This window comes from Neophocaena asiaeorientalis, unplaced genomic scaffold (genome assembly GCF_003031525.2).
Source record: "Neophocaena asiaeorientalis asiaeorientalis breed wild unplaced genomic scaffold, Neophocaena_asiaeorientalis_V1.1 scaffold182, whole genome shotgun sequence".
NCBI classification, from domain to species: domain Eukaryota; kingdom Metazoa; phylum Chordata; class Mammalia; order Artiodactyla; family Phocoenidae; genus Neophocaena; species Neophocaena asiaeorientalis.
This window is the reverse complement of record NW_020174648.1, coordinates 6533773-6548402: the sequence shown is the minus strand read 5'-3', so window position 1 is coordinate 6548402 and position 14630 is coordinate 6533773. Positions and strand designations below refer to the sequence as shown.

At 37.5% G+C, this 14630-nt stretch overlaps 1 protein-coding gene across 4 annotated transcripts in view; it reads right to left on the bottom strand.

The window, feature by feature from the left end:
• Positions 1-14630, bottom strand: part of RC3H1 (ring finger and CCCH-type domains 1) — a 92785-nt gene that overhangs the window by 33974 nt on the left and 44181 nt on the right. For all 4 annotated transcript variants that reach the window (XM_024758747.1, XM_024758746.1, XM_024758750.1 and 1 more), the window contains exons 4-6: positions 14062-14301; positions 13438-13613; positions 3343-3543 (exon numbers count right to left, since the gene is read on the bottom strand). In XM_024758747.1, the coding sequence (XP_024614515.1) occupies positions 3343-3543; positions 13438-13613; positions 14062-14301 (617 nt within the window). The remainder of the gene's footprint in view (positions 1-3342; positions 3544-13437; positions 13614-14061; positions 14302-14630) is intronic.

The following is a 14630-nucleotide window of genomic DNA, read 5'->3' as shown; positions in this document are numbered from 1 at the left end:
AAAGGTCATTCTAAAAGGTAAATTTTTAAAAAGCATACATTTTAAAAAACATGGAATAACACAACTAATCATTAAAATGCTGGCATGTCTTTACTCAATTTTCCATCTTTGCATGTTTTTCATATACTTATAATCAGCTATTTATAAACTTATGGATTTGCCTACCATTAATATTATAACAAAGGTTTTTGTTTGTTTGTTTTGCGGTACGCAGGCCTCTCACTGTTGTGGCCTCTCCCGTTGCGGAGCACAGGCTCCGGACGCGCAGGCTCAGTCAGCAGCCATGGCTCACGGGCCCAGCCGCTCCGAGGCGTATGGGATCTTCCCGGACCAGGGCATGAACCCGTGTCCCCTGCATCGGCAGGCGGACTCTCAACCACTGCACCACCAGGGAAGCCCAACAAAGGTATTTTTAAAATACCTAACCATTTTTATTATGAAATACTTCAAAGTAACTGTCTAATATAATAACACCCATGTATCTACCACTGAGACTTAACAAAAATATTTCACTAACATTTTTTTTTTAAAGAAATCAAGTGCTACTTAATAGCTGAAGAGAGTATCTGTCCTGATATGACCACAATTTTAACGGCCATGTAACAGTGTTCTGAGCAGATGTATCTTAACTTCTTTAACCATCCCTTTATTTTATCCTTTGTAAATAATTTAGCAATTAACACCTTTGCATTCATAACCTTTTTGAAAGTCTGGATTATTCCCTTAAAATAAATTCCTGGAAATAGTAGGTTTGGTAAAGTACACAAATATTTTGAGGCTTCACTGACAAACTGTTTCTCAAAAGACCTGTAATGCATTTTACAAACCATCAGCAATTAATGAGAGTATATGTTTCTTTATAGTTTAACAGGCAATATTTGGCATGTCACTGCTTTAAATGTATTTATTATTGGCATCGAATTCTAGTCCATCAGCTAGATATACTTCCTGTTTGTGAACTGTTATTTCATATTTCTTTGCCTATTAACTTACTAGGGTTATTGTTTTTCTTATCACTTTTAATAAATTCTCCACTTGCACTGTCCAATACAGTAGCCATTAGCAACATATGGCTATTAAAAATTTTAAGTATGTAAAATAAAAATTTTAGTTCATCAGTTACACAAGTTACACATCAAGTGTTTAATAGCCAAGTGTGGCTCGTGATCACCATACTGGACAATGCATGTATACCGAACATTTTCATTATCACACGAAGTTCTATTGCTCTATATAATAATAAGATGTCACACTACTAACTTCATTTACCAGATTGTTGTAAGAAGGTTTAGGATATTAAATTCAAATTACTGCTCATGGTGTGAGAAAATTATTGCAGGATATACATCTAGTTATATAGTCCAGTTCAGACAAGAAGGGTAATTTAACCTCCTTGTACAATTTTCATAAAAGCAAGTCAAGTTTCTCTTCAGAGGTAGAAAGCCACTCCTTTAAAAGATCATGATTAAGGTTATAATCAGTCCACTGCATAATTTCAGGCCTAGGAGCTGCAGGTGAAGTTTTGATAAAGGTATCTATAGGACAGAACAAATAATACACATTATACTGACAATTACACACCATGCAGTTATAAAACATTTCCTAATTCTCCTTTGACATCAACCTTCTACTTATTTCAAGAATTCTACCTTTAGGAATAGCAAAAAAAAAAAAAAAGGTGGCGTGGGGTAGGGGGAGAATAGTCTGGAAAGAGGTTTAGTAATTAAGAGCAGGGATTCTAGAGTCAGAATGTTCAAGTTCAAATCCAGCTTTGTCAGTTATTACCTACGTGATCCTGGAGAAATGTATTTAATCTCCCTCTGTCTCTGTATAAAAGGAATAATACAGGGCTGTTGAGAAGATTAAATGAATTATTTAAAACCACCAGATAGGAAGCTCTCCCTGGCAGTCCAGTGGATAGGACTTGGCACTTTCATTGCTGTGGCCAGGATTCAATCCCTGGTCAGGGAACTAAGATTCTGCAAGCCACGTGGTGAGGCCAAAAACTGAACTGAACGAAACTAAACTAAACTAACATAAACTAAACTAAACTAAAATATTCTGAGCAAAGTATTAACGCACTAAAATCAAAAAATAAAATAAAACCACCAGACACACACTAAGCTCTCAGTAAGTGTTAAATATTATTTTATTTAGGCTACTCTTACATACTAACATTATTTCTTTTTTTTTTGAATTTATTTATTTAATGTATTTATTTTTGGCTGCGCTGGGTCTTCGCAGCTGCGTGTGGGCCCTCTCCGGTTGCAGCGAGTGGGGGATACTCTTCACCGTGGTGTGCGGGCTTCTCACTGTGGTGGCCACCCCCACTGTGGAGCACGGGCTCTAGGTGCACAGGCCCCAGCAGTTGTGGCACACGGACCCAGCTGCTCCGCGGCATGTAGGATCTTCCCAGACCAGGACCCAAACCTGTGTCCCCTGCATTGGCAGGTGGACTCGCAATCACTGTGCCACCAGGGAAGTCCCGTCATTATTTCTTTAAATTAAATGTAAGGTGGATTCTAATGTATAATCATCTCTATGGTTATAAGGACTTAAGATAAAATAGTACAAATTAAGGTAAATAGTAAAAATTTTTAAAAATTATTCAACATAATATATTTACATGGCACTTTTAAGATTTTTATCTTACACACTTTATCTTACAGCACTTTCACATATTTCATGTTGAACTGCAACAAAACCAGTTTAAGTATTATTCTATAGTTTTAAAAGAATTAAATATAACTCTTAGAGTCAGAAATAGTGGGGCCTGACCTAAAATTCATGTGTACTCAAGTGATCTTTTCATCATAACAGACAACAAATAAAGTAGAAATAAGTTTACTGAAAATTTGATCAAATATAGAATGGTTGGTAACTTATAATGTGAAATTTTTCTGGCTAAGAACCACAAGAAACCTCAATGTATACATCTTCCAGGTCATTAAATGGCTGTTCCAGGAGGACAATAAAGGCGTTTAGAAAATGAATTCAACTAATACAGTGATCAAAACTCAGAAAACAATAAAAGGAAGAAAGGCAATGAAAAAATAGAGATAGGAGACTGTCACAGGAATGTGAGACAGCACTGGATAAAGCATTAAAACTAATTAAATCAAATCTTACATGAACAATGTCAATTATACCTCAATTTAAAAAACCTTTACATGAACAAACTGCTACTATGATGTGACTAGTTATGACATGACACTCAGCTACAGAGAATATAATTTATAAGAGCCTGACATACAGGATTCACTTAAATATACACTTGTTAAATAAATGAATTACCAAAACTCCATGATTAGTCCAAGAAGTAAGGAACAAAAAAGGGTCTACCTTGTCAATAATGGACTGCATATGAGATTTGTGAGACTGGTCCCCATAAAGCAGAGAGGACCACTGGTCTGGTGCAATTCGTAAGCCTGCTTCCATAGCAATCTGCACTATCTGGGAGTCATGTTCTCGCCGCAGAGCTTCATACGTTCTAAATTCTTCTTTCAGCTGCATCAAAGAAGAGTCTTCATCACGCTTGGTGACCTAGGAAGACACACGTAATCTCATGAGTCAGGTTAAGAAACAAACTGGGCTTATACTTTATATGACCAAAGAGAGATATGAAAATACTTTGAAGAGAAGAGAGGGAGTCAAGATGGCGGACTAGAAGGATGTGGAATTCGCTTCTTGGTACAAAGAGGGCACCTACCAGGCACCAGTCCCCTGAGGGGACAGGAGGAACCCCAGCAACTGGGCCGGAGGTCGGGCCTGAGCTCCTGTGGTGGGAGCACCGAGTCCAAACCGCTGGACTAACAGAGAACCTCAGACCCCAGGGAATATTAATCGGGGTGAAGCCTCCTAGAGGTCCTCATCTAGGCACCAAGACCCGCTCTACCCAATGGTCTGCAAACACCAGTGCTGGAACCCTCAGAAAAAAACAACCCGTAAGACAGGAATACAGCCCTAGCCATCAAAAAAAACACAAAAAATTGAAACGACAAAAAAATACATTACAAACAAAGAAGCAAGGTAAAAACCTACAAGACCAAATAAATGAAGACAAGATAGGCAACCCCTAAAAAAGAATTCAGAGTAATGACAGTAAAGATGATCCAAAATCTCAGAAATACAATGGAGAAAATACAAAAAATGTTTAACAAGGATCTAGAAGAACTAAAGAGCAAACAAACGATGATGAACAACACAATAACTGAAATTAAAAATACTCTAGAAGGGGCTTCCGTGGTGGCGCGGTGGTTCAGAGTCCGCCTGCCGATGCAGGGGACACGGGTTCGTGCCCTGGTGTGGGAAGATCCCACATGCCGCAGAGCAGCTGGGCCTGTGAGCCATGGCCACTGAGCCTGCGTGTCCGGAGTCTGTGCTCCGCAACTGGAGAGGCCACAACAGTGAGAGGCCCGTGTACCGCAAAAAAAAACCCAAAAAAACCCCCCAGAACTCTAGAAGGAATATGTGGCAGAAAAACGAATACGTGTGCTGGAAGATAAAATGGGGGAAATAACTGCCGGGGACCAGAATAAAGAAAAGAGAATGAAAAGAATTGAGGACAGTCTCAGAGACCTCTGGGACAACATTACATGCACCAAGATTAGAATTATAGAGGTCCCAGAAAGAGAAGAGAAAAAGGAAAGGTCTGAACAAATATTTGAAGAAATTATAGTCAAAAACTTCTGTAACATGGGAAAGGAAATAGTCAATCAAGTCCAGGAAGGGCAGAGAATCCCATACAGGATAAACCCAAAGAGACACACACAGAGACACATATTAATCAAACTATCAAAAATTAAATTCAAAGAAAAAGTATTAAAAGCAGCAAGGGAAAAGCAACAAATAACATACAAGGGAATCCCAATAAGGTTAACAGCTGATCTTTCAGCAGAAACTCTGCAAGCCAGAAAGGAGTGGCAGGACATATTTAAAGTGATGAAAGGGAAAAACCTACAACCAAAATTACTCTACCCAGCAAGGGTCTCATTCATATTTGACATAGAAATCAAAAGCTTTACTGACAAAGCAAAAGCTGTGAGAATTCGAAACCACCGATCAGGTTTACAACGAACGCTAAAGGAACTTCTCTAAGCAGGAAACACAACAGATGACAAAGACCCACAAAAACAAACCCAAATCAATTAAGAAAATGGTAGTAGGAACATACATATCGATAATCACCTTCAGTGTAAATGGATTAAAAGCTCCAACCAAAAGACACAGATTGGCCGAAAGAATACAAAAACAAGACCCTTATATATGGTGTCTACAAGAAACCCACTTCAGACCTAGGGACACATACAGACTGAAAATGAGGGGATGGAAAAAGATATTCCATGCCAACGGAGATCACAAGAAAGATGGAGTAGCAATACTCATATCAGATAAAATAGACTTTAAAATAAAGACTGTTACAAGAGATAAGGAAGGACACTACATAATGATCAAGGGATCAATCCAAGAAGAACACATAACAATTATAAATATTTATGCACCCAACATAGGAGCACCTCAATACATAAGGCAAATACTAACAGCCACAAAAGGAGGAATCGACAGTAACACAATAAAAGTGGGGGACTTTAACACCCTACTTACACCAATACACAGATCACCCACACAGAAAATAAATAAGGAAACAGAAGCTTTAAATGACACAGACCAGATAGACTTAATTGATATTTTTAGGACATTCTACCCGAAAGTGAAAGACTACACTTTTTCCTCAAGTGCACACAGAACGTTTCCAGAATAGATCACATCTTGGGTCACAAATCAAGCCTTGGAAAATTTAAGAAAACTGAAATCGTATCAATCATCTTTTCTGACCACAACACTATGAGATTAGAAATCGACTGAAGGAAAAAAACAATAAAAAACACAAACACATGGAGGCTAAACAGTGTGCTGCTAAATAACCAAGAGATCACTGAAGAAATCAAAGAAGAAATAAAAAAAAAACCTAGAAACAAGTGACAATGCAAACAATGATCCAAAACCTATGGGACAAAGCAAAAGCAGTTCCAAGAGGGAAGTTCATAGCAATTCAAGCTCACCTCAAGAAACAAGAAAAATCTTCAATAAACAACTTAACCTTCCTATAAAGCAACTAGAAAAAGAAGAACAAAGAAAATACAAAGTTGGTAGAAAGAAGAAATCATAAAGAGCAGAGATAAATGAAATGGAAACGAAGAAAACTAGAGCAAAGATCAATAAAACTAAGAGTTGGTTCTTTGAGAAGATAAACAAAATTGATAAACCTTTAGCCAGAATCATCAAGAAAAAAACGGAGAGGAATTAAATCAATAAAATTAGAAATGAAAAAGGAGAGATTACAACTGACACCACAGAAATACAAAAGATCGTAAGAGACTACTACAAGCAGCTATATGCCAATAACATGGACGACCTGGAAGAAATGGACAAATTCTTGAAAAAGTACAACTTTCCAAGATTGAAACAGGAGGAATTAGAAAATATAAACAGATTAATCACAGATAATGAAATTGAAACTGTAATTAAAAATTTTCCAACAAAAGTCCAGGACCAGATGGCTTCACAGGTGAATTCTATCAAACATTTAGAGAAGAGTTAACACTTATCCTTCTCAAACTCTTCCAAAAAATTGCAGAGAGAGGAACACTCCTAAACTCACTCTATGAGACCACCATCACCCTGATACCAAAACCAGACAAATATATCACAAAAAAAGAAAATTGTAGACCAACATCATTGATGAATACAGGCGCAAAAATCCTCAACAAAATACTAGCAAACAGAATCCAACAGCACATTAAAAGAACCATACACCATGATCAAGCGGGATTTATCCCAGGGATGCGAGGATTCTTCAATATACACAAATCAATCAATGTGATACACCATGTTAACAACTTGAAGAATAAAAACCATATGACCAAATGTATCACACTAATCCAAGATGTTAATGAAAGGGAAAAAACAAACAAACATATGATCATCTCAATAGATGCAGAAAAAGCTTTTGACACAATTCAATACCCATTTATGATAAAAACTCTCCAGAAAGTGAGCACAGAGGGAACCTATTTCAACATAGTAAAGCTATATATAAACAGCTCATGCAGCTCAATATCAAAAAAAACAAACAACCCAATTGAAAAATGGGAAGAAGACCTAAATAGACGTTTCTCCGAAGAAGACATGCAGATGGCCAAGAAGCACATGAAAAGCTGCTAAATGTCACTAATTATTAAAGAAATGCAAATCAAAACTACAATGAGGTATCACCTCACACCAGTTAGGATGGGCATCATCAGAAAATCTACAGGCAACAAAAGCTGGAGAGGGTGTGGAGAAAAGGGACCCCTCTTGCACTGTTGGTGGGAATGTAAATTGATACAGCCACTATGGAGAACAGTATGGAGGTTCCTTAAAACACTAAAAATAGAATTATCATATGACCCAGCAATCCCACTACTGGGCATATACCCTGAGAAAACCATAATTCAAAAAGACCCACACACCCGAATGTTCACTGCAGCACTATTTACAACAGCCAGGTCATGGAAGCAACCTAAATGCCCATTGACAGACGAATGGATAAAGAAGATGTGGTACATATATACAATGGAATATTATTCAGCCATAAAAAGGAACGAAATTGGATCATTTGTAGAGACGTGGATGCATCTAGAGACTGTCATACAGAGTCAAGTAAGTGAGAAAGAGAAAAACAAATATTGTATATTAAAGCATATATGTGGAACCTAGAAAATGGTACAGATGAACTGGTCTGCAGAGCAGAAATTGAGACACAGAAGGAGAGAAAAAACGTATGGACACCAAGGGGGGAAAGCAGCAAGGGGTGGGGGTGGTGGTGTGATGAATTGGACAATTGGGATTGACACGTATACAATGATGTGTATAAAATGGCTGACCAACAAGAAAAAAAAATAATTAAAAGAAACAAAGAAAAATAACGGATTTTTGAATGAATCGGAGGATTATATATGGACTGATATGTGTAATACAAAAAATGTTAACTGGAGAGTCTAGGTGGTGGGTATATGGGTGTTCTACATATAATTATTTAAACTTTTATGTATGTTTTAAAATTTTTATAATAAGATGTTGAGAAGAGAGCATTTAGGTGTGTCCTTCCTATAGACTTCGCATTTAAAAAATTAATTCCAAAACACCTGGGTTGCTGCTATTGTGATGTAATCTTTTCTTCTGTATGTCTTCTAACGAGATGCAGCTTGCATAAACGTGAGTGCTATTGGTTTCTGTATTTTAACTTTTGTATCCAGCCACCTTATTGAATTTTTTGCTTATAATAGTTTTTCATCTGATTAATGATCTCCCCAAGTAAGATCACCTTTCTCATTTCTTTCCCATCTACATAAGCTTTATTTTTTTTTCTCTTGTCTAACTGCATTGGGCAGTACCTCCAAGATAATGTTAAATTATGGAACTCATAGAGGACATCTCTGCCTTGCTTTTTAGCTTTACTGTAAATTCTTCTCATGCTTCCAATGCTGCCTTCTGAATATACGTCTGGAGTCTCCTGTGAATGATTTAGGAGACTCAAGTGTTACTGATGAGACACCTGAACACTTCAGTGCGAACGTCCATTTCAAGTTGGCACCATCCAAGCCAGGTTCCAGGAATATGCCCCCCCCACTCCTTAAAAAAAAAAAAAAAGGGAAAAAATGACTGAACCATCATGTACAGCTCTGCAAACCAACACGTATGGCATTTAGAGAATGGACTTTGGGGTCTGATAGACATGGGTTCAAATCTCAGCTCTGCCATTTCTGAGGTATGCGGTGTGAGGGCCACCTCCCCTGCCTGAACTTCAAGTGTCTTCGGGGAATCGAAGGGGACACTGTTGAGTTTAGCATCTAGCACAGTGAGGCTGTTCTCATTCACCAGCATGGGGGAGGGCAGGGCCTGGTACTCTGCATTGCCAACACAAGAAAGTTTGTAAGCTGGTGGGATATCACATGTGCATAGCAAGTAGTCTGAAAAGACATCCATTAAGCTGAGAGCTGTGGTCACTTCTAAGGAGTGGGATAGAAGGGATATATTCCAGTAGGCTGAATATTTGTAAAGGGCAAGTTTTATATCTGTACCTTGAAATATATACAGATGTTTAAAGAAAACCAACTAAGAAACAAAAGTAAATAAAACGGGCGGGGGGGTATGTAAGATGCCAAGGATGGCAGGTATCCCAGTATGTCTGAGTCCCCTTGACAAGGTCTGTTCCTCCAGTGATGAGAAGTGTTCTCCCTCTGAAGGAAGCCCTTGCTGACCCTACACGGAGCAGACCCTGGAGTCAAGATCACCCCACTCCTCCTCTACCCTACTCTCCCACCCTCTTACTTCTTTTTTTGCTTGAGTTAGTCCTGATTTAGTTTAGATATCCACACTCCTTTGAAGCCACTTGTCTCAGTGAAGACATGCCCACTCCCAGACTCAATATGTGAATCTTAATTAATCTAAGCTAGGGGCGCTTCTAATGTAGTCCACAGACCACCCCTACCAAGGGTCCGTGGATGGAATGCATGGGATTCACAATCTTGCATTGGGAAAAAAGAAAAAAAAAAAACCTTTCATTAAACTCCAACTGAAATTTAACATTTCCTTCTATTATGAATGTAAGAACAAACCACAGTATCATTAGCAGTAACTTGTGACTTTGTCACCAATGGAAATCACAAATATTTTCATATCACAAAACAGTTATTACAGGTATCTCAGAACACTGTTTACCTTCATCACTACTTAAAAATTATGGTTGTTATTAGATCAGCTGCTAGATTTTGTTATTTAGTGCACTAATGAAGCAAGTTTATTCCTGTATCACTTAAAAAGTATATTTTTTGATATAGTTGGTTTCTTTTGTAATCCGGTCATTTCATTCTATGCAATTAAATAGAGTATTCTGGGAAGGGGTCCCTAGGTTTCACCAGACTGCCAAAGGGGCCCATGGCACAGAAAAGGTGAATAAACCCCGGTCTAAGCCAATGCTGGCAATTCCATTATCCGAGTTGGAGACTACTTAGGAAGTGTCATGTGACCTAGTGTGTCACATTCACAATGAGATGCAATGGGACATCTGTTGGAGGGAGAGTAGAGTCCCTCTTGGGAAAGGTTTCTTAAGAGGAGACACAAGGAAGTCAAACTTTCTTCCTCTGCTTCTTAGTGTCTGATCATGTGAGCTGGGAATTTCTTCCACCATTGGGCAGCCATGTGAAGAGCAGCTGATCCACCTGAGATGCAGAAAAGACTGATGGGAGAGGCCTGGGTTTTTGTGGATGTGGTTGATCTGGTGAATTAGCCAGACAGGAACCTCCCTACTTCTAGATGCCTGTTATCAATCAATAAATTCCTTAGGATTTAAAAAAAAAAAAAAAAATTTACATGTACCACAATGTTCATTGCAGCACCTGGCTATTCACAATAGCCAGGACATGGAAGCAACCTAAGTGTCCATCGACAGATGAATGGATAAAAAAGATGTGGCACATATATACAATGGAATATTACTCAGCCATAAAAAGGAACAAAATTGAGTTGTTTGTATTGAGGTGGATGGACCTAGAATCTGTCATACAGTGTGAAGTTAAGTCAGAAAAAGAAAAACAAATACCGTATGCTAACACATACATATGGAATTTAAAAAAGCAGTACTGACGAACCTAGTGGCAGGGCAGGAATAAAGACACAGACATAGAGAACAGATCTGAGGGCACAGTGGGGGAAGGGGAAGCTGGGATGAAGTGAGAGAGTAGCAATGACATATATACACTACCAAATGTAAAATGGCTAGTGGGAAGCTACTGCATAGCATAAGGAGATCAACTTGATGCTTTGTGACGACCTAGAGGGATGGGATAGGGAGGGTGGGAGGGAGGCTCAAGAGGGAGGGGATATGGGGATATATGTATACAAACAGCTGATTAACTTTGTTGTACAGCAGGAACTAATACAACATTGTACAGCATTTATACTCCAGTAAAGATGTGAAAAAAAAAAAGAAAAGAAGAAAATACTCATACAAGTATTCTGAAAAACACCATGCTGCTTCTTCATATCTATGGATTATTACTCTTGGGCTTGCCTGGTATTGAGATAGCTGGTACTCAATAACTGAAAGAGCTTCAGATGCTGGTGTGATTCTAAAGATGACTAATTTGTACTTGGTTTAATTCTCCCTGCAGTTTTGTAGGTTAGGTCACCACCTGAAAGTGAAAATTCTAAGATGCTGTATGACAATGATGATATTTTTTAGCAATAAAAATAACTAACATTTATTGAGCACATAGTATGTGCCAGTGTGTTAAGTTACCTTATTAACTGTTATAGTGACATATTAACTCATTTAATTCTTTAAACTTGTTGAGGTAGGTGCTAGTGGTATCACCCCTAATAATTCACATTTTAAGTCAAGCTGGATTCAGGCCAAAGGCCTAATGAATCAAAGTAGAACAATTAATTCTAGTCTAGGATCACCTATATCCTAACATATTTTACAACGTTTTTTGCCTTGCTAATCTTTTATTCCCATAAGGACTCAAATTCCTCTATAGAAAATTCCCATTTTTTTTTTTCCCTCCCATCAAAGAAACAATAGACTATCTTAGTCAGGACTTCCAGGTCATACTGATATATTTTTACTTGTATTCCATTCTTATTATAAGAAGGTCTAACTTAAATTTTGTTAGGTAAGTCCATAGAGAGACCAAACATAAAAAAATCAAGAACTATAGTCACAAAAACTAAATATATTTTGCCCCTATTCAAAGGCAAGTCAAAAGACCAAATGTATATGTATGAAACACCCTCTCAATATACATTAAATCTCATTAAAATGTAGTATATGCTTTCTATATGATGTACTGTTTCCATGGACTTGGCTCTCAAAACTCTCTTTAACTAAAAACACTCAAAGATTTCCAAGAAATGCAATGTCTGAAGTCCTGGAACTGTACTGTACTAAAATGCCTAGAACGAACACCTGCAAAGAAAGGAAAATGCTGATTTGAGTTCCATGAAGAAGATGAAATGGGTATTGGCAGACACTTAATAGAAACTCTGCAATAGTGAATACAGTTTAGGGTATGGACCTATTGTGATGAGAGAAAATGAATCTTTTCATGATTGAGAGTATAGTACAAACTGCCACCAAAAGAAGAAAGCAGGTGGACAATGAAATAAAGCGACATAATCATGACTCAAGTGAAAAATAATTGGATTTTTACATATTCCAATCTTTTAAAAATTACTATTAATGCTTTTAATTAGGATTGAGAAAATTTCACTTGGGGTATTCTGGTGTTTTTGAGCCCCTTATTCTTCTTCACAGAGGAAGGCTGGATTTCTTTCCCCTTATATCTTAAACTTCCTATACTGTATCTATCTGGCACTGTTAATGGAGAAGTAACACTGGAAGCAGACAGACATTCTGAAATGTATTCCGGATTACACTGTACAGTCAGGTTATTACAACCATTACAACAAATGTGAGTTATTCAGGGACAATCTGGACCAGTTGAGGTTCTGAGAGCTCTAGAGGGACGTATGAAAAACAAGAGGGGTGGGTACAGATGTGGAATCCACACCCCATTTTCAGTATATAATCTGAGTCTAGAAAGAAACAGAATAATATTGGCATTTAGCTAGAACTTAAAAAAAATTTTTTTAAGTTAAATCTATATGCTGTGTTGATTTTGTGAACCATTTTATCCTTCTCAAAAAATGAGATTAGAATATAGCAGGATGGCTAATGTGGGAGTTTTTTAGTTTCAGTGTCAGATGAGGGAATGTGGTGACCTCCTTATAGCTTGTATGAATTAACAATTTTTTAGAGACATACTTCCCTGGCCCATGAAGTACTTGCTATGTGTTGTGTCAAAAGCAAGAAGCCCTGACATTAAGAAGTTAGGAAAACAGGATGAACAATAAGTGATACATAGTGGGCACCAGTGTTTGAAATAGTGCTGATTCAACTTGGCATACAAAGGACATGTCCAGCATTACTATATATACTAAAACCAAAATGGCAAATGGAGCTCCAGTACTGTATATATGGAATTATATCAGGAGCAAATAGCCAAATAAAATGTACTCCTGCTTCAATGACTCTCTCTCTTTAGACCAATTCTGTTTGCAGTCTTGGTGGAAAACTGCCATGGCTTTTTAGTCTCTTCAAATACAAAAATCTAAAAGCCATGATTTAATCTATGTTGCACAATATCTAACATACAAAATTCAATACAAGATTTAACTTTAACAGGACACCATCTATATTCTTTAAAAGAGAAAAGAAAAACTGCTAAAATTTTATGGAAAGATACAGGCAACTTTATTAAACTCAAAGTCTTACTACCTAAGTTTGGGGAAAGGACGTTTCCTTTTAAGCTGAAAGTTACCATAGGTTCATACCTTGAAGCAGGAGGCTCTATAAAGGAGCTGGACAACGTGCCCAATGCTAGTTTTAGAGGCTTGAGGAAACCGTGGCTCCAACCTTTGCACCACAAAGAGAACCAATACTTTTCTTGACAAAGCAGAACCATCTTCTAAGGCCAGGAGAACCAGCTTTAGAGCTTCCTCCTGCATTGCTAGGAAAAGTTGAGCAAAACCAAAATTTATCACGTACAGAGATAAGATAAAGCCATTTCTTAGAAGGGAAACATTTAATAATTTCTACAGGTACCACTTCATTAATGGGCAACACAACAACAACCAATATTCAGTTATACTTTTGAACCATTTGGGGGCAATTTTTATTACATTCCATATACTTTATTTAAGAAAGCAGATAAAAGATTAATACAGTTAGAGAAAACCTCTACCAAAATGAATAAACTTTTGGCAGTAAAAGTTTTAAGTATCCTGAAAAACTGACATGGAATTACCCAAGCCATGACTGTGGGATACCAAGTGGGATATTACTTGATAACAACAGAATATTGTAAAGAACTAGCCTTTGTACATCACTTATAGTTCCTACACTATAAATACTTTTAGAATTACTAGTATAGTAAATATCAAACTTTAATTATATACCTGGTCCAAGGAACTGGCAGCCTCTAGCTCTGACTGCTGCCCAAAGATTGGAAGAGAGTTGCTGAGGATTCTGGTGCTGGAGAATGAGCTCTGTAACTGTTCGTTCACCTAAAGATCGAGCTGCCCTCATGGCACGAATCCTGCCTTCTTCTTCTACTAGTTGGCAGTGGACCAGAGTCACCAGCTTCCTCTGCATTGGGCGACTCAGAACACTCTGAGTAGTGCTATTCAGACCCACTCCTTTAAAACAGAAAATATAGTTATTTCTAGGTTTCCAATGTAATTTTAGAGTCCAGAAAAACTTCCTCTGATGGGCTGATTGACTTATGGCTATGTGGAATAGTTCTGGGTTCTATCAGAATATTTAAAATAAACAATACAAATTACACAAGTGAAGCCTAGTTTGCATTTTAAAAGTATACAAAAGTTGTTATTGCATGCAAATGTAACACTCATGACATTAAATATATTATTCATTTTAATCATGGAGAAATACAGAAAAAAAGGCCAGTCAATATTAATAATTAAAAACCCAAATCTTGACCAAGTGAGAGTGTGGCATGGACTTA